This window comes from Apodemus sylvaticus, chromosome 16 (assembly GCF_947179515.1).
Source record: "Apodemus sylvaticus chromosome 16, mApoSyl1.1, whole genome shotgun sequence".
Taxonomy (NCBI): domain Eukaryota; kingdom Metazoa; phylum Chordata; class Mammalia; order Rodentia; family Muridae; genus Apodemus; species Apodemus sylvaticus.
In genome coordinates, this window is record NC_067487.1 from 37,931,114 (window position 1) to 37,955,765 (window position 24,652).

The 24,652-nt window shown below is 41.8% G+C and overlaps 1 protein-coding gene across 1 annotated transcript in view; it reads left to right on the plus strand.

Annotated features, from left to right (window-relative positions):
* LOC127666645 (uncharacterized) overlaps window positions 1–24,652 on the plus strand; it is a gene marked incomplete at its 5' end in the record, with an annotated part of 126,832 nt that overhangs the window by 95,270 nt on the left and 6,910 nt on the right. Inside the window, 3 exon segments of the mRNA XM_052159628.1 lie at window positions 21,160–21,225; window positions 21,713–22,378; window positions 22,480–22,660. Coding sequence (XP_052015588.1) covers window positions 21,160–21,225; window positions 21,713–22,378; window positions 22,480–22,660 — 913 coding nt within the window.

The window sequence follows — 24,652 nt, forward strand, 5'->3', positions numbered from 1 at the left end:
GAATTTTGTCAAATGCTTTTTCAGCATCTAATGAAATGAGCATATGGTTTTTTTTTCTTTGAGCTTGTTTATATAGTGGATAGCATTGATGGATTTCCTTATATTGAACCATCCCTGCATCCCTGGGATGAAGCCTACTTGATCGTGGTGGATGATCCTTTTGATGTGTTCTAGAATTCAGTTGGCAAGAATTTTATTGAGTATTTTTGCATCAATATTCATAAGGGAAATTGGTCTGAAGTGCTCTTTCTTTGTTGGATCTTTGTGTGGTTTTGGTATCAGCGTAATTGTGGCTTCATAGAACGAGTTGGGTAGAGTTCCTTCTGTTGCTATTTTGTGGAATAGTTTGAAAAGTATTGGTGTTAGGTCTTCTTTGAAGGTCTGATAGAATTCTGCACTGAAGCCATCTGGTCCCGTGCTTTTTTTGGTTGGAAGACTTTCTATGACCCCTTTTATTTCTTTAGGGGATATGGGACTGTTTAGATAATCTATTTGATCTTGATTTAATTTTGGTGTTTGATATCTGTCTAGGAAACTGTCCATTTTCTCCAGATTCTCCAGCTGTGTTGATTATAGGCTTTTGTAGTAGGATCTGATGTTTTTTTTAAATTTCCTCAATTTCTGTTGTTATATCTCCCTTTTCATTTCTAATTTTGTTAATCTGGACACTGTCTCTGTGCCCTTTGGTTAATCTTGCTATGGGTTTATCTATCTTGTTGATTGTCTTAAAGAACCAGCTCCTGGTTTTGTTGATTCTTTGTATGGTTCTCTCTGTTTCTACTTAATTGATTTTAGCCCTGAGTTTGATGATTTCCTGCCTTCTACTCCTCCTGAGTGAATTAGCTTCTTTTTGTTCCAGGGCTTTCAGGTGTGACCTTAAGCTGCTAGTGTATGCTCTCTCCATTTTCTTTTTGGAGGCACTCAGGGCTATGAGTTTTCCTCTTAGCACTGCTTTCATTGTGTCCCATAGATTTGGATATGTTGTATCTTCATTTTCATTAAATTCTAAAAAGTCTTTAATTTCTTTGTTTATTTCTTCCTTGACTAAGGTATCACTGAGTAGAGTATTGTTCAGTTTCCATATGTATGTGGGCTTTCTGTTGTTTTTGTTGCTATTGAAGATCACTTTTACTCCATAGTGATCTGACAGGAGGCATGGGATTAGTTCGATCTTATATTTGTTGAGGTCTGTCTTGTGACTAATTATATGATCCATTTTGGAGAAAGTACCATGGGGTGCTGAGAAAAAGGTATATTCTTTTGCTTTAGGGTGAAATGTTCTATATATATCTGCTAAATCTAATTGGTCCAAAGCTTCAGTTAGTTTCACTGTGTCCCTGTTTAGTTTCTGTTTTCCTGATTGGTCCATTCAGGAAAGTGTAGTGTTGAGGTAACCCACGATTATTGTGTTAGGTGCAATGTGTGCTTTGAGCTTTAGTAAAGTTTCTTTTATTAATGAGGGTGCCCTTGCATTTGGAGCATGGATGTTCAGGATTGAAAGTTCTTCTTGGTGGATTTTTCCTTTGACCAGCAAGAAGTGTCCCTCAGTGTCTCTTTTGATGATTTTAGGTTGAAAGTCAGTTTTATCTGATATTAGATTTGCTACTCCGGCTCGTTTCCTGAGACCATTCACATGTAAAATTGTCTTCCAGCCTTTTACTCTAAGGTAGTGTTTTTCTTTGACACTGAGGTGTGTTTCCTGTGTGCAGCAAAATGTAGGGTCCTGTTTACGAATCCAGTTCGTAAGTCTATGTCTTTTTATTGGGGAATTGAGTCCATTGATGTTAAGAGATATTAAGGAATAGTGATTATTACTTCATGTCATTTTTGATGTTATTTTTATATTTGATTGGATATCTTCTTTGGGGTTTGATGAAAGAAGGTTTCTATCTTGCTTTTTCCAGCGTGAAATTTTCCTGCATATATTGGTGTTTTCCTCCTATTATCCTTTGTAGGGCTTGGTTTGTGGAAATATATTTGGTAAACTTGGATTTGTCATGGAATATCTTGGTTTCTCCATCTGTGGTGATTGGGAGTTTTGCTGGGTATAGTAGTTTTGGCTGGCATTTGTGTTCTCTTAGAGTCTGCATGAGATCTGCCCAGGATCTTCTAGCTTTCATGGTCTCTGGTGAGAAGTCTGGTGTAATTCTGATAGGTCTGCCTTTATATGTTACTTGGCCTTTTTCTCTTACTGCCTTTAATATTCTTTCTTTGTTTAGTACATTTGCGGTTTAGATTATTATGTGACAGGAGGTATTGCTGTTCTGGTCCAGTCTGTTTGGAGTTCTATAGGCTTCTTGTATATTCACGGGCATCTCTCTCTTTAGGTTAGGGAAGTTTTCTTCCAAAATTTTATTGAAGATATTTTCTGGCCCTTTCAGTTGTAAATCTTCACACTCATAGATGCCTATAATCCTTAGGTTTGGTCTTCTCATTGTGTCCTGGATTTCCTGGATGTTTTGGGTTACAAGCTTTTTGCATTTTGCATGGTTTTTATGGTATCTTCGGCATCTGACATTCTTTCTTCTATCTCTTGTATTCTGCTGTTGATATTTGCATCTATGGCCCCTGACTTCTTCCCAAGGTTTTCTATCTCCAAAGTTGTCTCCCTTTGCGATTTCTTAGCTGTTTCTACTTCTGTTTTTAGATCCTGGATAGTTTTGCTCAGCTCCTTTACTTGCTTGTTTGTGTTTTCCTGTAATTCTTTAAGAGATTTTTGTGTTTCCTCTTTCGTGACCTCAGCCGGTTGACCAAAGTTCTCCTGTATTTCTTTAAGTGATTTTTGTGTTTCCTCCTTATTGGCTTCTATCTTTTGACCCATATTCTCCTGAATTTCTTTCAATTATTTTTGTGTTTCCCTTGTAAGGGCTTCTAACTTTTTGATCCATTTTCTCCTGAATTTCGTTAAGACATTTATTTATGTCCTTCATGTGTTCCTGTAACAGCATCATGACCAGTGATTTTAAATCCAAATCTTGCTTTTCTTGTGTGTTGGTGTATTCAGGACATGCTGCTAATGGAGAATTGGGTTCAGATGCTGCCATATTGCCTTGATTTATGTTAGTAACGTTCCTATGTTTGCCTTTTGCCATCTAGTTCTCACTGGTTTTAATTGGTCTTGTTGTCAATGCCGGACTCACGAGTGCAAGCTGACTCTTCCTAGCTGGCCTCTTGGTGTATAGCTGGCTTCCTGCACTGCTCGTAGCTGGGGCACTGTGGCCAAGGCCATTCCCAATCCAGAGGCGGAGACCGGAAGGCTCTTGCCAGAGGCCTCTGGACTGGCTCCTCTGCTCTGCAGGGCCGGACTCACCAGTGCAAGCTGCCTCTTCCTAGTGGGCCTCTGGGTGTATAGCCAGCCTCCCGCACTGCCTGGAGATGGGGCGCTGTGGTTGAGGCCATTCCCAATCCAGAGGCAGAGACTGGAAGGCTCTTGCCAGAGGTCTCCGGACTGGATCCTCCGCTCTGCAGGGCCAGACTCACCAGTGCAACCTGCCTCCTCCCAGCCGGCCTCTGTGTGCACAGCTGGCCTCCTGTACTACCTCATATATATATATATATATATATATATGAATATGGATTGTAAGCACATATATAATCAAATATATATACAGTCAAGTACAAGCATATATATAAAATCAAGTGTGTGTGTGTGTGTGTGTGTGTGTGTATATACATATTCACTTATGACTTGAAAAATACAATTTCCATGGGGCTGGCCAATGTAACAATTCAACCAGAACACGAGCCATAATAAGTGCGTAAACTGCTCTTCGCTCACTCAATTGTATTAGACAACAGCAGTCGATTGACCTTAGATGACACATCCTTTTTGACTTTCACCACCTCCCTTTCTGCTACAAATAGCTATAACAGCACAGTCTATGGGGGAAACTTCTGATAAACTTTTTCTTTACTAGTAAAAGTAGAAGGGTCAAAGATGATGTGATCTCTGCTCTTAACAAGGATGTTTTTAATTCATCTTATATAATTTGTAACAGAATAGCATAAAGTTAAAAATTGTTAATAAACAGAAATATTTTTCTCTCATTTCTGGAGAGTAAGAAGCCTAAGACAGAAGAGTCAGCAATTATCACGAGTGTTCATGTTTATTAATCCATTGCAGATTCAAAAAAAAAAAAAACAAGAGTAAAAAAGCAAGAGAAAGTAAGCCCTCTGCTTAAATAATGGACATACTCATACACACCAACAACTTTCATGGAACCATGAGGGTAACACCCTGACAGTGAAATTATCTCTTAAGGGCCCCACCTTCAAGGAGAATTACAATGGAAACATTGCAAAAGAGGGAGTAGGAAGATTATAAGAGCCAGAGGACCAGAGTTTTTGCGATGAGATTATCTCCTAGAATCTGCAAAGGCAAAATCTCACCAACATCAACTGAACAAGAATAACACCAACTGACATGCCAAACTAGACATGACATGGTTCATTAGTCTTGCATCTTTGCTGATCTTCACGTTATTGGGAGAGAATTCCTGGCATTCTGGCTGGTCCTGATTGCTCCTGCTGACTCTTGAGAATTCAAAAGAGGACTAGAGGTTTCTTATGGATCACGCCATCACTGTTGATTTGTGTTTATATCCTGATACTACTGAACTGAACTGATGATATCCTAAAAGAGATTGGAATCACCTCAAAGAACTACATCCAAACAGGTCTACCTTCCCTTGTCCTATTGACCATCTTTCCTCACCTAGCATTAGACGGTGGGCTAGAAGGCAGATCAAAGCATTTGAAAACTCTTATTAAAGTAAGTTTTGAAAAATCTAAGCCTACAGAATGCATTTAAGAATATATCTACAACCAGCCAATTTCTATCTGGCCTGGAGCAGATCCTATGCCATAGCGCTCAATACCCAAATAACAATGAGAGAATCTGATCTCCCAGAGGTGCAGGCATTCCTGTGAGCACAAATAAGACAACCATTTCAACTCTGAGGGACCTGCATGGAGACCTCAGGACACAGGAACCAAGGAGCATCCTGGGACAGAATACTTCCAGTTTCTGTCTGTGCCCGGAACTGATCCTGTGCCACAGAGCTCCATACCCAAATATTGCCCGGGGAGAGCTGGTCTACACAAAATGCAGGCACACCTGTGAACACAGGTAATACCACCAGTTCTGTTCAAATTCCTGGCCCAAGAGGGTCCAGCCCAGAGTCATCAGGACACAGGAACCAAAGAATAGCCCAGGACAGGATCATTCAGGTTTCTGTCTGCACCCCAGAGCTAACCTGTGCTGCAGCTCTCCATATCCAAATTCATTATGGAGAGAACTGGTGTCCCAGGAGTACTGACACACAGACTTGCAAGAGGGACAAGCCACAGTCAGAGACCAGCTAACACCAGAGATAACCAGATGGCAAGGGCAAAGAGGAAGAACATAAGCAACAGAAACCAAGGCTACTTGGCATCATCAGAACCCAGTTCTCCCACCACAGCAAGCCCTGGATACACCAACACACCAGAAAAGCAAAACTCTGATTTAAAGTTACATTTCATGATAATGATAGAAGGCATTAGGAAAGACATAAATAACTCCCTTAAGGAAATACAGGAAAACATAGATAAACAGTTAGAAGCCCTTAAAGAGGTAACACAAAAATTCCTTAGAGAAATACAGGAAAACACAACCAAACAGGTAAAGAAATTGAACAAAATCATCCAGGATCATAAATTGGAAATAGAATCAATAAAGAAATCACAAAGTGAGACAGCCCTGGAGATAGAAATTAGGAAAGAGATCAGGAGTCATAGATGCAAACATTACCAACAGAACACAAGAGATAGAAGAGAGAATCTCAATTGCAGAAGATACCATAGAAAACATTGACTCAACAGTCAAAGAAAATGAAAAATGTAAAAAGCTCCTAACCCAAAACATCCAGAAAACCCAGGACACAATGAGAAGACCAAATGTAAGGATAATAGGTATAGAAGAGAATGAAGATACTTCAGTTGGGAAACTTAAAGGACCAATAAATATCTTCAACAAAATTATAGAAGAAAACTTCCCTAACCTAAAGAAAGAGATGCCCATGAACATACAAGAAGCCTACAGAAATCCAAATAGATTGGACCAGAAAAGAAATTCCTCTTTTCATATAATAGTCAAAACACCAAATGCACAAAACAAAGAAATAATATTAAAAGCAGTAAGGGAAAAAAGGTCAAATAACATATAAAAGCAGACCTATCAGAATTACACCACACTTCTCACCAGAGACTATGAAAGCTAGAAGATCCTAGGCAGATCTCATACAGATCCTAACAGAACACAAATGCCAGTCCAGGCTACTACGCCCAGTAAAACTCTTAATTACAATATATGGAGAAACCAAGATATTCCATGACAAAACCAAATTCACACAATTATCTTTCCACAGATCCAGCCCTACAAAGGATAATAGATGAAAGATGCCAACACAAGTAGGGAAACTGCACTCTAGAAAAAGTAAGAAAGTAATCTTTTTTTCAACAAACCCAAAAGAAGATAGCCACACAAACATAATTCCACCTCTAACAACAAACATAACAGGAAGCAACAATCACTATTCCTTAATATCTATTAACATCAACAGACTCAGTTCTCCAATAAAAAAGACATAGAATAACAGACTGGACCCAGAATTTTGCTGCATACATGAAACACACCTCAGTGTCAAAGACAGACACTACCTCAGAGTAAAGGACTGGAAAACAATTTTCCAAGCAAATAGTCCCATGAAACAAGCTGGAGTAGCCATATTAATATTGAATAAAATAAACCTTCAACCCAAAGTTATCAAAAAGATACGGAGGGACACTTCATACTCATGAAATGGAAAATCTACCAAGAAAAATTCCCAATTCTGAATATCTATGCTCCAAATGCAAGTGCACCCACGTTCATAATAGAAACTTTACCAAAACTCAAAGCACGCATTGCACTGCACTCAGTAATAGTGGAGACTTTAACACCCTACTCTCATCAATAGACATATCACAGAAACAGAAACTAAACAGAGACACAGTAAAACTAACATAAGTGATGAACCAAATGAATTTACCAGATATCTATAGAGCATTTCACCCTAAAACAAAATAATATACCTTCCCAGCACCTCATGGTACCTTCTCCAAAACTGACCATATAATTGGTCACAAAACAGACCTCGACAGATACAAGAAGATTGAAATAATCCCATGCATTCTATTAGATCATGATGGACTAAGGCTGGCTTTCAATAACAACAAAAATATCAGAAATCCCACATATACATGAAAGCTGAACAATGCTCTATTCAATGATAACTTGATCAAGGAAGAAATTAAGGACTTTTAGAATTTAATGAAAATGAAGACACAATGTACCCAAACTTATGGGACACTATGAAAACAGTGCTAAGAGGAAAACTCATAGCTCTGAGTGCCTCCAAATAGAAAACATACACTAGCAGCTTAACAGTGTTGTTGGATGGACCTGGTGCCATTTTCTTAACCTGGTGCCATTCTTGTGAATCAATGCCCTAATGAATAAAGGAACCAATCACTGGGAGAATAGGCAGGGTTTCCAGGTTGAACAGAGGAAGAGAGGAAGCAGGAGAGAGTTAGGTCTCTTTTTGGAACTGGGATAGCAGAGGGGAAAAATGTAGCTGCTAGAGTTTCTTGGTATCATGGTAGGTCTTCAAGGATTTGCCATCAGAGGGGATCAAATTTTAATAAGGCTTATAAGATTAGGTTTTAGTTGTTGCACCTAGAAAATGAGTTACCAGTTTCTGAACTAAGTTTGTGTTGCATTTTCTTCACATGGTGGCGTGTCTGGGCTCAAGAAAGAAAGGTATGGGGATGGTATAGTTGTGACTCACAAGTGGGAATGTAGTTATCTGGGTGGAGATATTGCAGAATTCAGTGTCAGAATCTCCACAAGATAAAAACAGGTTGGCCATTGCCCACCAGTGCATAGCCAGCCAGGCCACTGGGACAGAGGCACAAGTGTGGGAACATGTAGGAGGTTCTATTTTTTTTTTTATATTTCCCTCAACAAACAGCACACCTGAAATCTCTAGAACAAAAAGAATCAAATAAACCCAAAAGGAGTAAATAGGAAATAATCAAATTTAGGACTGAAATCAACCAAGTAGAAACAAAAAGAACTATACAAAGAATTAACAAAAACAGGAGCTGGTTCTTTGAGAAAAATCTTTCTTTTCTTCTTTCTTTCCTTCTTTCTTTCTTTTGTTCTTTTTTTATCAAATATAGTCTTACAGAAGTCAAACGGAAAAAGGACAATTTAACTGAAAAATGTCTCCATCAGATTGTCTAGTAGGCAAAATACCATTGAGTATTTTCTTGACTGATGATTTACTATTGCAAGTGCCATCCCTGAACAGCTAGAATAAGAAATCAGTCTGGGGATTCATCCTATAAACAGTCACCAAACCCCCAACACTATTATGGATGACAAGAAGTGCATGCCAAAAGGAGACTGTTATAGTTGTCTCTGGAGGAACCCTGCAAGAGCCTTACAAATACAGAGGCAGATGCTAGCAGTCAATCATTAGACTGAGCACAGGGTCCCCAATGGAGGAGATGGAGGGTAGACTGGAGGAGCTGAAGGGGTTTGCAGCTCCATGGGAAGAAGGACAATGTTGGCCAACCAAACGCCCCAGGGCTCCCAGGGACTAAGCTATCAACCAAGGGTTACACATGGTTCCAGCCAAAAGTGTGGCAGAGAAATGCCTTGTCAGGCATCAGTAGGAGGAGAGGTCCTTGGTGCTATGAAGGCTCGATAGATACTCCAGAATGGGGAAATTGAGTTGGGGTAGGTGGGAGTGGGTTGGGTGGAGAGACATATTCTTGAAGGCAGGGGTGGGTGATGGGTTGGGGGTTTTCAGGGAGGGGGGGAAACTGGGAAAGGGTATAACATTTGAAATGTAAATGAAGAATATATTCAAAAAAAGAAAAAGAAATCTGCACAAGATAGTAATTCTATTCCTTCATGACTTGCCTACAAGTTCATGTTTGATTTCCTTTCCTGACTACCATCCATAATGTACTGTAAGATGTAAGATGAAATAAACTCTTTCCTCTCAAAAAAAAAAAAAACAGTGCTTGAAATACCAGTGAGTTTACAACGTACTCCTGTCTTCCTCCAGCTGCAAAGTGTGGCTTGATCACTATGTAACAAAGGTTTGAAATCACTAATTTCTAATTTGGAATGAAATGAATTCTGCAGATACAGTGAGGGTAACAGTTATCATGATTTCAAGAGTAACTTGAGGGCTAATCAGATAGCTCCTGGAGAATTCTCCTGGAAAACACCCAAATTTTATACTACAAGCAAGAGATCTTTGGCTTCTAAGAAAACGATGTGCCTGGAAACATGTATCCTAGGTGATTCCAGATCCTGTCAAGTAGACAATGTACCAGCAACCCCAAAATCTTGTGGGAACTTGTGGTAAGTGTACATTATTGAGCCTTATCTCAGATCAATGGAATCAAAGACTGAATTTCCATTGCAAGCTCTTCAGACCAAGTGATATATTGGGGCAGTTAATGGAGAATCTAAGCCAGGATTGAAGAAATAGAAAAGATTGAAAACCAGAACTGTCTGATCCTGAAAATGGCTTCTTGAAATCCATGGTCCAAATCCAAAGAAGTTTCCTATACTTGTGATTAAGTAGTTAAGATGGAGACTAAGGAGATACTTCAGCCAATAAAATGCTTGCTTTGCAAGCATGAGGGCCTGAGTCCAATCCCCAGAGCACACATTTAGAAGGTCAGATTGGATAGCAGACTCTTATAATTCCAGCACTGGATATATGGATCCTTAGGAGTGAGTCACTGGCCAGTCGTCCCAGCCTAACCGAAGATTCTGGGGAACCAGGGATGAAACTGCCATGAAACCAAGAAGACATTCATTCTAGGAAATCTTGTCAGTAACCTGACAAGATAACAACAAGCAGATTTTACTAAAAAAAGAAGTCCCAGAACCCCAGATGTGCCACCAGCATCAACATTAAGCAGAGCTGAAATTGTAACTTCATGATGGATGTTTCAGAGAAGAAAAATGTGGAGTTATGTGTAAAATGGCAAACAAACAAACAAACAAACAAACAAAAAAGCACCAACTCTAAAACCCAAAGCAACTTTTACTGCTATTAATTTTGGAGAACACTAAAAGCTGCACAAGAAAGAAAATGAAATCAGGGTAGATTGGTAAAAGAAGTCAATACACAAATCTAAGAGAGAATAAAACTGTAAAAACAAAATAGAATATATCTATAGATACAAGCATGCAATAACAATCAGTGAAAAATGAGGTCATGAATTTGAAGGAGAGCTGGAAATGGTGTATGGGGAAAACTATATAACCCAGTTAAAAATGGCATACAGAGATAAACAAAGAATTCTCATCTGAGGAAATGTTCAACGTCCTTAGTCATCAGGGAAATGCAAATTAAAATGACTCTGTGATGCCACCAATCAGAATGGCTAAGATCAAAAACTCAGGCAACAGCAGATGCTGACATGGATGTGAAGAAAGAGGAGCACTCCTCCATTGTTGGTTGGAATGCAAACTGGTAAAAACCACTCGGGATATTAATCTGGCATTTCCTCAGAAATTTGGAAATAGTTCTACCTGAAGACCCAGCTATACCACTCCTACCCAAAAGAAGTTCTGACATAAAACAAGGACACATGTTCCACTATGCTCACAGCAACCTTATTTATGATAGCCAGAAGCTGGAAACAACCCAGTTGTCCCTCAATGTAAGAACAGATACAGAAAATGTGGTACATTTACACAATGGAATACTACTCACATATTAAAATGAGGACTTCACTAATTTTGCAAGCAAATCAATGGAACTAGAAAATACCATCCTGAGTGAGGTAATCCAGACCCAAAAGGACATCCATGGTATGTATTCACTGATAAGGGGATACTAGACCAAAAGTTCAGAATACCCATGGTACAACTCACAGACCACATGAAGCTTAACAAGAAGGAAAGCCAAAATGTGGATGCTTCAATCCCACTTAGAAGTGGGAACAAAATAATCACAGGAAGAAGAGGGAGGGAGGGACATGGGTGGAAGAGAGGCGGGTTAGGAGAAAGGGTGTGGGACCAAGTATAGGGGAAGGCAGAAGAGAAGTCCAGAAGGACAAGGGAATGAATAGCAATATATAGCAGTCCAGGTGAGTGCAATGAGGGGGAACCACTAGAAATTCCCAGACCCCAGGGATGTGACAGGCTCCCAGAACCCAAGCAGATGTCACTAACCACAATGCCCAACAGCAGGGAGATAAAACCTGAAGAGACCACCTCCAGGAAATAGACATAGTTCCTAGTAGAGGGATGGGGCCACCCACCCACCTCAAAATTTTTAATTCAGAATTGTTCATGACTAAAGGAAATGCAGGGACCAAAAAAAAATGGAGCAGAGACTGAAGGAAAGGCCATCCAGAGACGTCTCACCTTGGGATACATCCCACATGCAGACACCAAACCCTAACACTATTGCTTATGCCAACATGTGCTTGTAGACAGGAGCCTGGTATGTTTGTCCTTTAAGAGGCTTTGCCTGCAGCTGACTAAGACAGATGCAGATACTCACAGCCAACCACTGGCTGAGCCTGGGACCCCTATGGAAGAGTTAGGGGAAGGAGCTGAAGCAGATTACAACCACATTAAGAACAATATCAACTAACTGAACCACCCAGAGATCCCGGGGACTAAACCACCAACCAAAGGTATATATGGGCCGGTCCATAGCTCGTGCTACATATATGGCAGAGGACTGCCTTATCTGGCATTAGTGAAGGTCCTGTGAAGGCTTGATGCTCCAGGGAAGGGGGTGCTAGAGGAAGAGGTGGGAGTGTGTGGGTGGGTGGGTAAGTACCCTCTTGGAGACAAAGGGGAGGGAGTGGAGGTAGGGGGTTCATGGAAGGGAGACTGGGAAGGAAAACATTTGGAATGTATATAAAGAAAATAACTAATAAAAATCAATGAAAACAAGAATTTACCTATTGGGCGGCGGCGGCGGTGGCGGCAGCAGTAGCTGGTCCAGCTGAAGGGCCATCAGCGGTGGAACCAAGGCGACACAGGGTCCAGTTAGGCCCTGCGCCCACGACCACTGACCTTCGCTGACCAGCCGGGCGGCAAGCAGCTGCGGTTCTGCGGAGCCTTTTGCTGCACAGAAGCCACTTCAGAACTCGGCTTCCCTACAGTCAGGAGAGACTCGCCTCCATCTTGCTTTCTGACTCCAGAGATCGGACAGACTAAGGTACACAAACATAATCCTAGGCCCAACACCGCAGGGGTCTGAGCCCGACGGGCGTTGGCCTGCACCCAGGCCCTGGGCTGTTCGGGTGGCCATCGGGGTGGCAACCCAGCCAGGAGTTTTTTTTGCCCTGGCCTGCGCACGCGCCGCCATTTTGCCTACAGGACCCAGAGTGCTCGGGAGGGCAGAGACAGCTAACAAGCGTAGCCTGAGGCTAACAAAACGGGGGTCTAGGCCCCAAAAGGCACAGGACTGACCCCAAGAACTGGGCGGCTTGGTGGGCCATCTGTGTGTCAACCCGCCCAGGAGGTTATTAGCACAACAGACTCTCCCGGTGCTTTCAGGGAGCACGGACGCGCACGCCGGCCATCCGGGTCACCTGGCGGACCCAATTAACAGTCATAGCCCTAGGGGAACTTTGCTCGGACCTTGGCCTCCCAGGCTTTTGCCTGGACTCAGGGCCTGGGCGACAAGGCTAACCTAGTGTGCGCCAGCACGGTTGGGGAAATCGGCTGCCCAGCGGAGTGAGCGGAACACAGGGGAGGTCACAGCAGCATACACCTTCGGAGCTCCCTGGGGGTGCACACGGGTTCCACCTGGTCCACAGACACAATCTGGAGCAAGGCCTCAGGCAGAAGCCCTCAGGTCAACTCTCTCCGCTTCAGATCAGCCTGGGCGGCCGCACCACATCTCCAGGTCCCTCAAGAGGCTAGTGGGGGCTTCTGGGCGGCCAGTTGGGAGAAGTCGGTGTGCTCCAATAAATCCTGTGGGCCCCAGCGGGAGCCTTCAGGTGCCTGCTTCGGGATCTGAACAGCCTGGACAGCAGCACCCTGTCTACAGGCAGTGCAGGGTGTAAGCTGTGCACCAGAGGCCAACAGGGAAGGGGCAGCTTGCACTGGTGAGTCCAGCACTGGCAAGACCAAGTAACACCAGTGAGAGCTAGATGGCAAAAGGCAAACGCAAGAACGTCACTAACAGAAATCAAGGCAATATGGAAACATCTGAACCCAATTCTCCTCTACCAGCATGTCCTGGATACCCCATCACACCAGTAAAACAAGATTTGGATTTAAAATCACTGGTCATGATGCTGATACAGGAACACATGAAGGACATACTTAAAGAAATTCAGGAGAAAATGGATCAAAAGTTAGAAGCCCTTGCAAGGGAAACACAAAAATCATTGAAAGAAATCCAGGAGAATACAAAAGCCAACAAGGAGGAAATGCAAAAAACCCTTAAAGAAATACAGGAGAACTTTGGTCAACAGGCTGAGGTCATGAAAGATGAAACACAAAAATCTCTTAAAGAAATACAGGAGAACTTTGGTCAACAGGCTGAGGTCATGAAAGAAAAAACACAAAAATCTCTTAAAGAATTACAGGAAAGCACAAACAAGCAAGTGAAGGAGCTAAGCAAAACCATCCAGGATCTAAAATCAGAAGTAGAAACAACTAAGAAAACTCAAAAGGAGACAACTTTGGAGATAGAAAGCCTTGGGAAGAAATCAGGGGACAGAGATGCAAATATCAACAACAGAATACAAGAAATAGAAGAAAGAATCTCAGATGCTGAAGATTCCATAGAAACCATGGACTCAACAGTTAAAGAAAATGCAAAATGCAAAAAGCTTGTAACCCAAAATATCCAGGAAATCCAGGACACAATGAGAAGACCAAACCTAAGGATTATAGGCATAGATGAGAGTGAAGATTTACAACTTAAAGGGCCAGCAAATATCTTCAATAAAATTATGGAAGAAAACTTCCCTAACCTAAAGAGAGAGATGCCCATGAATATACAAGAAGCCTACAGAACTCCAAACAGACTGGACCAGAACAGAAATACTTCCTGTCACATAATAATCAAAACACCAAATGTTCTAAACAAAGAAAGAATATTAAAGGCAGTAAGAGAAAAAGGCCAAGTAACATATAAAGGAAGACCTATCAGAATCACAGCAGACTTTTCACCTGAGACTATGAAGGCTAGAAGGTCCTGGGCAGATCTCATGCAGACTCTAAGAGAACACAAATGCCAACCAAAACTACTATATCCAGCAAAACTCTCAATCACCATAGATGGAGAAACTAAGATATTTCACGACAAAACCAAGTTTACCCAATATCTATCCACAAAGCCAGCCCTAAAAAGGATAATAGGAGGACAACACCAATACAAGGAGGGAAACTTCACCCTGAAAAAAGCAAGATAGTAACCTTTCATCAAACCCAAAAGAAGTTAAGCAATCAAATTTAAAAAATAACGTCAAAAATGATAGGAAGTAACAATCACTATTCCTTAATATCTCTTAACATCAATGGACTCAATGCCCCAATAAAAAGACACAGACTAACTGACTGGATACGTAAACAGGACCCTACATTTTGCTGCTTACAGGAAACACACCTCAGGGTCAAAGACAAACACTACCTTAGAGTAAAAGGCTGGAAGACAATTTTACAAGCAAATGGTCTCAGGAAACAAGCTGGAGTAGCCATTTTAATATCAGATAAAATTGACTTTCAACCCAAAGTCATCAAAAGAGACTCTGAGGGACACTTCTTGCTGGTCAAAGGAAAAATACAACAAGAAGAACTCTCAATCCTGAACATCTATGCTCCAAATGCAAGGGCACCCTCTTTCATAAAAGAAACTTTATTAAAACTCAAAGCACACATTGCACCTAACACAATAATTGTGGGTGACTTCAACACTGCACTTTCCTCAATGGACCGATCAGGAAAACAGAAACTAAACAAGGACACAATGAAACTAATTGAAGCTTTGGACCAATTAGATTTAACTGATATATATAGAACATTCTATCCTAAAACAAAAGAATATACCTTTTTCTCAGCACCTCATGGTACCTTCTCCAAAATCGACCACATAATTGGTCACAAGACAGACCTCAACAAATATAAGAAGATCGAACTAATCCCATGCCTCCTATCTGATCACTATGGAGTAAAAGTGGTCTTCAATAGCAACAGAAACAATAGAAAACCCACATACACGTGGAAATTGAACAATACTCAATGATACCTTGGTCAAGGAAGAAATAAAGAAAGAAATTAAAGACTTTTTAGAACACAATGAAAATGAAAACACAACATACCCAAATCTATGGGACACAATGAAAGCAGTGCTAAGAGGAAAACTCATAGCCCTGAGTGCCTCCAAAAAGAAAATGGAGAGAGCATACACTACCAGCTTAATGACACACCTGAAAGCCCTGGAACAAAAAGAAGCTATTTCACCCAGGAGGAGTAGAAGGCAGGAAATCATCAAACTCAGGGCCGAAATCAATCAAGTAGAAACAAAGAGAACCATACAAAAAATCAACAATACCAGGAGCTGGTTCTTTGAGAAAATCAACAAGATAGATAAACCCTTAGCCAGAATGACCAAAGGGCACAGAGAAAGTATCCAAATTAACAAACTTAGAAATGAAAAGGGAGATATAACAACGGAAACTGAGGAAATCCAAAAAATCATCAGATCCTACTACAAGAGCCTATACTCAACACAACTGGAGAATCTGGAGGAAATGGACAATTTCCTTGACAGATACCAAATACCAAAATTAAATCAGGACCAACTAGACCATCTAAACAGTCCCATAATGCCTAAAGAAATAGAAGGAGTCATAGAAAGTCTTCCAACCAAAAAAAGCACAGGACCAGATGGCTTCAGTGCAGAATTCTACCAGACCTTCAAAGAAGAGTTAACACCAATACTCTTCAAACTATTCCACAAAATAGAAACAGAAGGAACACTACCCAATTCCTTCTACGAAGCCACAATTACGCTGATACCAAAGCCACACAAAGATCCAACAAAGAAAGAGAACTTCAGACCAATTTCCCTTATGAACATCGATGCAAAAATACTCAATAAAATTCTTGCCAACCGAATGCAAGAACACATCAAAACGATCATCCACCATGATCAAGTAGGCTTTATCCCGGGAATGCAGGGTTGGTTCAATATACGGAAATCCATCAATACAATCCACTACATAAACAAACTCAAAGAACAAAACCACATGGTCATTTCATTGGATGCTGAAAAAGCATTTGACAAAATTCAGCATCCCTTCATGCTTAAAGTCTTGGAGAGAACAGGAATTCAAGGCCCATACCTAAACATAGTAAAAGCAATATACAGCAAACCGGTAGCCAGCATCAAACTAAATGGAGAGAAACTTGAAGCAATCCCACTGAAATCAGGGACCAGACAAGGCTGCCCCCTTTCTCCTTATCTTTTCAATATTGTACTTGAGGTACTAGCTAGGGCAATTCGACAACATAAGGAGGTCAAAGGGATACAAATTGGAAAGGAAGAAGTCAAACTATCATTATTTGCAGACGACATGATCGTCTACCTAAGTGACCCAAAGAACTCCACTAGAGAGCTCCTACAGCTGATAAACAACTTCAGCAAAGTGGCAGGTTATAAAATCAACTCAAGCAAATCAGTGGCCTTCCTATACTCAAAGGATAAGCAGGCTGAGAAAGAAATTAGGGAAATGACCCCCTTCACAATAGCCACAAACAGTATAAAGTATCTTGGGGTGACTCTTACCAAACATGTGAAAGATCTGTATGACAAGAGCTTCAAGACTCTGAAGAAGGAAATGGAAGAAGACCTCAAAAAATGGGAAAACCTCCCATGCTCATGGATCGATAGAATCAATATAGTTAAAATGGCCATTTTGCCTAAAGCACTATACAGATTCAATGCAATACCCATCAAAATCCCAACTCAATTCTTCACAGAGTTAGAAAGAGCAATTATCAAATTCATCTGGAACAACAAAAAACCCAGGATAGCTAAAACTATTCTCAGCAACAAAAGAAAATCTGGGGGAATCAGTATTCCTGACCTCAAGAAATACTACAGAGCAATAGTGTTAAAAACTGCATGGTATTGGTACAGTGACAGGCAGGAGGATCAATGGAACAGGATTGAAGATCCAGAAATGAACCCACACACCTATGGCCACTTGATCCTCGACAAAGAGGCTGAAAACATCCAATGGAAAAAAGATAGCCTTTTCAACAAATGGTGCTGGTTCAACTGGAGGTCAGCATACAGAAGAATGTGAATTGATCCATCCTTGTCTCCTTGTACTAAGCTCAAATCCAAATGGATCAAGGACCTCCACATAAAGTCAGACACTCTGAAGCTAATAGAAAAGAAACTGGGGAAGACCCTTGAGGACATCGGTACAGGGAGAAAGTTTCTGAACAGAACACCAATAGCGTATGCTCTAAGAGCAAGAATTGACAAATGGGACCTCATAAGGTTACAGAGTTTCTGTAAGGCAAAGGACACCATCAAGAGGACAGATCGGCAACCAACAAATTGGGAAAAGATCTTCACCAATCCTACATCAGATAGAGGGCTAATATCCAATATATATAAAGAACTCAAGAAGTTAGACTCCAGAAAACCGAACAACCCTATTAAAAATGGGGTACAGAGTTAAACAAAGAATTCTCACCTGAAGAACTTCGGATGGCGGAGAAGCATCTTAAAAAATGCTCAACTTCATTAGTCATTAGGGAAATGCAAATCAAAACAACCCTAAGATTTCATCTTACACCAGTCAGAATGGCTAAGATTAAAAATTCAGGAGACAGCAGATGTTGGAGAGGGTGCGAAGAAAGAGGAACACTCCTCCACTGCTGGTGGGGTTGCAAATTGGTACAACCACTCTGGAAAGCAGTCTGGCGGTTCCTCCGAAAACTGGGCACCTCACTTCCAGAAGATCCTGCTATACCACTCCTGGGCATATACCCAGAGGATTCCCCACCATGTAATAAGGATACATGCTCTACTATGTTCATAGCAGCCCTATTTATAATTGCCAGATGCTGGAAAGAACCCAGGTATCCCTCAACAGAAGAGTGGATGCAAAAAATGTGGTATATCTACACAATGGAGTACTATTCAGCCATTAGAAACAATGAATTCATGAAATTCTTAGGCAAATGGATGGATCTAGAGAACATCATACTAAGTGAGGTAACCCAGACTCAAAAGGTGAATCATGGTATGCACTCACTAATAAGTGGTTATTAACCTAGAAAACTGGAATACCCAAAACATAATCCACACATCAAATGAGATACAAGAAGAAAGCAGGAGTGGTCCCTGGTTCTGGAAAGACTCAGTGAAACAGTATTTGGCAAAACCAGAACGGGGAACTGGGAAGGGGTGGGAGGGAGGACAGGGGAAGAGAAGGGGGCTTACGGGACTTTCGGGGAGTAGGGGGGCCTGAAAAGGGGAAATCATTTGAAATGTAAATAAATTATATCGAATAAAAAAAAATAACAATAAAAAAAAAAGAATATACCTATTGATACAAGCATTCATGCAATAACAATCAGAGAAAAAAGAAGGCATGGATTTGCAGGAAGAGGTGTATGGGAGGGTGGGAGGAATGGGAAGGAATTATAATTTCAAAACTTGTCCAAACTAAGTTTTAAATAGGACAAATATTGAAGCCAGAACATTTGCTGTGAACCATTCATTGTGTGAGTATGAGGGAAAAAAAATACAAAGGCAAAAACATCACAGAGGTAAACTGTAATGTCACTGAACTCCTGCTCCAGACTACCTGCTCAGAGCCAAGTCCACTCAGCCTCCAAAACATTAATGTTTTTTCTCATTACTCAAAGTATTCTGCCAGTAAGAGGGACTCTCACGAAACCCAACACCTGCAGTGAACCAACCTTTCCTTGCTCTGTTGATACCAACTCTACCCAGCAGCACAATCCAACTTTCGGTCTAGCTTCTCTTAACTATGCCAGATTTGCTTCTATTTTTGTACATGTTACATATATGCTCCATTATATATACATATGTTATGTATATAGCCACATTCTCTCTTGCTCTTAAAGGGTTGCAAAGAAGAAGAATTTACCATTAAGGTATTTCTGAAGTCAAATGTTCTTCATTTTTTTATTTAGAAACATTAGATTTCAACTTAATTAAATTTGGTATGCACTACCTTGAAAAGAATCCTAGACTAATCAAATTCTGAGGTCCTGAACTTAACGTTTTCCATGTTTTTGAAAGAATAACACACTACTCAGCATTCTGTCACCACAACTGCTACAGGTTACTTATGAGGTAAAAGGAGATTTGTTTGGATACATGATTCTAAAGGTTCCAAGTCAAGATCAGATGGCCCATTGGTTTAGACTTCTACTAAGAGTAATGTGTACAGTAATACAAGAGCCACGTGTTAGAGCAAGCATGCACTAACCTCCCTAGAAGATCGCAGATTTTTGTACCCCACACGCATTTCAAATGATCTAAAGACATCCTACTAAGCCCAAAATCCTCAAAGCTCCACTACCTCTAAAGGTGTCCCAACCTTGAACACATGCACCTTTGGGAACACTGGTGAAACCCATTCAAGCCACAGCCATAGACCAACATCTCTAATGTAATGGACAAGTGTCACATGCCACCATCTATGGTATGCTTCTTCTCCAGTGGCACTAGACAACCAGCTAGATGAAGTTACTTAAAGCATTCTACTCAGCTCTGCTTTTTAGAATAGTTTTGTTTTGTTTATCCATTTATTCATTTCACATCCCCCCTCTCAGTCCCCTCCTCATAGAGTCCTTCCTCTATTCCCCTTTCCCCCAAGAGGGTGCACTGTCATATTCCCCTATCCCAAAATATCAAGTCTCTGCAGGACCTGGCATATCCTCCCCTACCAAGTCCAGACCATGTAGCCCAGCAGGGAACTGATTCAACAGACAGACAACTTTAGAGACAGTCCCCACTCCAGTTGTTTGGGGAACCCACACAGAGACCAAAGGCTGTGCTGCACATCTGCTACACATGTGCCTGGGGGACTCGATCCAGCCCATCCATGCTCCCTGGTTATTTGCTTAGTCCTGAGATCCCCCAAAGGTTTAGACCAGTTGACTCTATTGGTCTTCCTCTGAAGTTCTATTTCCTTCAGGGACTTCAATCCTTTCCTTAACCCACCCATAAAAGTCCCAAGCTCCTTCCAATGCTGGGCTGTGGGTGCCTGAATCTGGGTGGGTGTCAGATGCTGGGTGGAGCCTCTCAGAGGACAACCATGCTAGGCTCCTGTCTGCAAGCACAACAGAGTATCATTAATAATGACAGGGATTGGTTCTTGCCTGTGGGATAGGTCTCTGGTTAAACATTCCCTTAGTTTCTGTTCCATCCTTGTCCCTGCATTTTTTTTAAGACAGGACAAATTTGGGGTCAAAAGTTTTATGGGTGGGTCAGTGTCCTTATCCTTCCACTGGGAATCCTGCCTGGATATAGGTAGTAGTCTTTTCAGATTCCACATCCCCATACATTAAGTTTCACCTATGTGAGGGGCCGCCCGTTGCTCCTGCAAACTCCATTACAAGATGGCGTTCGCATCTAGCTAAAATGTATCATTAACCGGCGAACAAATCAGTGCGCGTGCCTGAAGTGATTTAATGTCCTTCGGTCTCTGCCTACCTCGTGGCGTAATATGGGCTGATGAGCTGCAACCAATTAGGAAGTGCCACGTCCTAGGCGGGCTTACCAGCCTATATAAGGGACGGTTTTTCAGACCGTTAGAGTCTCCATTGTTGTAAGCTTATGCTCTCCCTCTCAAGTGCATTAAAGCTCTCTACAGAAGGATCCTGAGTGTGCCGCGTCGTTTTGCTGGCGAGACGGTAGCGCGGGACAACTGGTGCCGAAACCCGAGAATACGACCAGACCATCGTCAGCACCAAAGTGGAGACCCCTTAAATTCAGGTTTCAGAACTGTAGGTAAAGGTGTTCAGAGAGGTATGACTTTTCCGGATTTTGGCTTGAGTTTTCTCCGCTTCAGGAAGATAGTATTGAGGCCTTGGTTATTGTTCTAGGGGCACTTGTGGTAACATTTGTATCCATCAAGGTTGGTGTTAACATTTGTATCCATCAAGGTTGGTGTTAAGTGCAATAAGACCGACGTAGCCAGGCAGGTTTTTACTTTCGCTTTCCGCGCAGGTTTTTAGATTGCCAACCGAACGCTCAGATGCCTGCTCCGGCTCACTAATTTTGGCCTCTTGGGATAAGCTGGGTAGGGACCTCGTTAGACGAATGGAGGAAGTGTTCTTGAGGAAGTCCAGGATAGCATGTCAGAAACTGAACGCAGTGAGAGGTTAGGTGCGCGAAGGAAGAAAAGGGGCCCAGTATAAGGAAAATGGACCTCCCGGAAAGTCTGCTGACAAGGGAGAGTATTTTAAGGAACCCAGTATAAGGAAAATGGACCTCCCAGAAAGTCTGCTGACAAGGGAGAGTATTTTAAGGAACCTAGATATAAGGAAAATGGACCTCCCGGAAAGTCTGGTGACAAGGGAGTGTATTTTAAGGAACCTAGAGACTCTTTATTTGTTGAAAAGTCGGACAAGGGGACTAATTTATACCCCGTCCGAGAGCTGAAAGCTCTGCAATTAAGTAGTTCAGACAGCCCTGGAAGCTCAGAGGATGAAAGCCTCGACCCCGAGGAGGAGGCTGAGCTAGATGAGGAAGTGGCAAAATATGAAGAGGAGAGTTATCATCATTTGCAGGGCAATAAGAGACACCAAAGACATTCACATTATGGGATAGCCGCTTCACAGGTGGTCCCTTCGGCACCCCCTCTGTATGAGGTCCGCCGAGGATCCTTATCCCTCCTACCTGATAAGGTGAGAAGGAAGCTACGCTCGGCCTTCCCTGTTTTTGAAGGCCTAGAGGATGGGCAGGTATACACGCCCGTGGAATATAATCAGATAAAAGAATTAGCAGAATCAGTCAGAAAGTATGGCGTTTGCACCAACTTTACATTAGCACAATTGGATAGGTTGGCAAGAGATTCTATGACACCTGCTAAGACCTTTGCCCATGAGGATTATGTTGCCACCCCTGTCTGTGTCTGGCCGCCATTCATATGGATTGTTAGCAACAAAAGCCGTGTAGATACTGAATTGAGCTGTGGAGAAGGGGATTGTTATTACACCCTATGCTGGGATGCTGAAAAGTTCCCCATTGCAGTGGTGACCCGAATGCCACGCTTTGTGCCCGTTCTGGTGGAAACCCCTAATAGCATGTCATTGTTTAGACAAAAAAGAGATTTTGGACTAATTTGTCTAAGAATCTTTTTCAGTTCATTTTTCAGTTCATTTTGCAGAATTGGACTTCTGAGTTTGAGCAGACGCTTCGCGAATTAAGGATGGCCGTGCTTCAGATCAACTCCACATGTCTTGCTGTCATCTTGGATCTCTTCGGCCGTCTCCTATTTCAAAGAATGGGTGGGGGTTGGATTGTTTGGCATGGCCGTCTGCTGCGGACTGGTGTTTCTCCTATGAATGGTATGCAGACTCAGAACCCAAAATAAGCGAGACAAGGTGGTTATTACTCAGGCGCTTGTAGCCCTGGAATATGGGGCTTCCACTGATGTATGGTTAACTATGCTCAAGCAATAGATCGCTGACCGGACAGCTCTTGCACGCCCGGAACTCAGGTTCATTGCACTGGGCAGAGTGTCCAACACAGCACCCAAGGAGGGTTGTTGAACAAGGTATCGCACAGAGGGCCACTATCCCTCTGAGAGACATGTCGTTCCGCATAAGGGTTGCCTGCCCAAGTCTCCCTTTCCCAGAAAAACGGCAGAGGACAGGTCGAGAGTATCTCGGGCTCCAGAATAGGACTAGGGATAACTCCCGCACATGGTCTGATCAATATTTTTGGCTGGGAGGTGTGACCACTGTCTCTACCCTCTCTATTGGGAGATCTATTTGCTGCATAATAAAACAAAAAGAGGGATATGTGAGGGGCCGCCCGTTGCTCCTGCAAACTCCATTACAAGATGGCGTTCGCATCTAGCTAAAATGTATCATTAACCGGCGAACAAATCAGTGCGCGTGCCTGAAGTGATTTAACGTCCTTCGGTCTCTGCCTACCTCGTGGCATAATATGGGCTGATGAGCTGCAACCAATTAGGAAGTGCCACGTCCTAGGCGGGCTTACCAGCCTATATAAGGGACGGTTTTTCAGACCGTTAGAGTCTCCGTTGTTGTAAGCTTATGCTCTCCCTCTCAAGTGCATTAAAGCTCTCTACAGAAGGATCCTGAGTGTGCCGCGTCGTTTTGCTGGCGAGACGGTAGCGCGGGACACATCTACATTGACTCTTGGGAGCATCCCCAACCCAGATCTCTGGTACTTCCTTGACACACCCCTATCACAACCCAGCTCCAGCAGCTGCAGATGTCTATTCATTCTCCTGGCCCTCTGGATCTCTCTCCTGTCTCTTCCCATATCTGATCCTAATCACCCCCATACCCTTCCCCATCACATCTCAAACTCAGTCTCCTTTCTCCTTCTGCCACCTATGACTATTTTATTCCCTCTTCTAAGTGAGACTCAAGCATCTCCACTTCTTTTTTAGTTTTTTGGGGTCTGTGGAGTATATCATGGCTATCCTGTACTTTATGGCTAATATACACATATCAGTGAGTACATACCATACATGTCCTTTTGGGTCTGGATTACCTCACCCAGGATATTTTCTAGTTCCATCCATTGGCCTGCAAAATTCATGATGTCCTTGTTTTTAATAGCTGGATAGTATTCCATTGTGTAAATGAACCACATTTTCTGTATCCATTGTGGGATTGCATATTTGTACAACCATTCTGATGGTTTCTCAGAAAATTGGAAACAGTTCTACCTGAAGACCCAGTTATAACACTCCAAAAGATGATCCACCATACAAGAACATGTGTGGCACTATGTTCATAGTAGCTTTATTCTTAATAGCCAGAAACTGGAAAGAATCTAGTTGTTGTTCCACTATAGAATGCAGTTGTATATGCTGAGTTTTGGTACATAAAAACTGTCCCAGCCAGGCTCATTTACATACAAAAAGAGAAATTCAATTAAAAGAATAGCTCTGAAATTTTGAGATATGCTAATATTCTTTAAAGGGGAAGACAAAAACCAAAACCAGTCTGATACCAAAAAGTTGAACTTTGTCCAGCTGAATACTCCAGATCATCTTAAATGTCAGCACTATCCTTTAGTTCTTTGTTTTCTGGTAGGTTTTTTTTTCCTGTAAAACTAATTTTTCCTTTTTTCATAAAGAAGTCAAGTAGGATATAGCCATTTTTTTGTTTCCTCCTAAGCTAAAAATGCTTCTAAGTGACAGACAGGCATCTGTTATTTTCTTATTACAACCTTTCGTACATTAACTTTATTCTAAAAACAGCTATTATTGATTAATAATTTATGCATATATTGCATGTGTTATTCAAGCTAAACTTTATGAAACCTCTATGATGTAAGGAAGAAACTTTTTTTTCCAA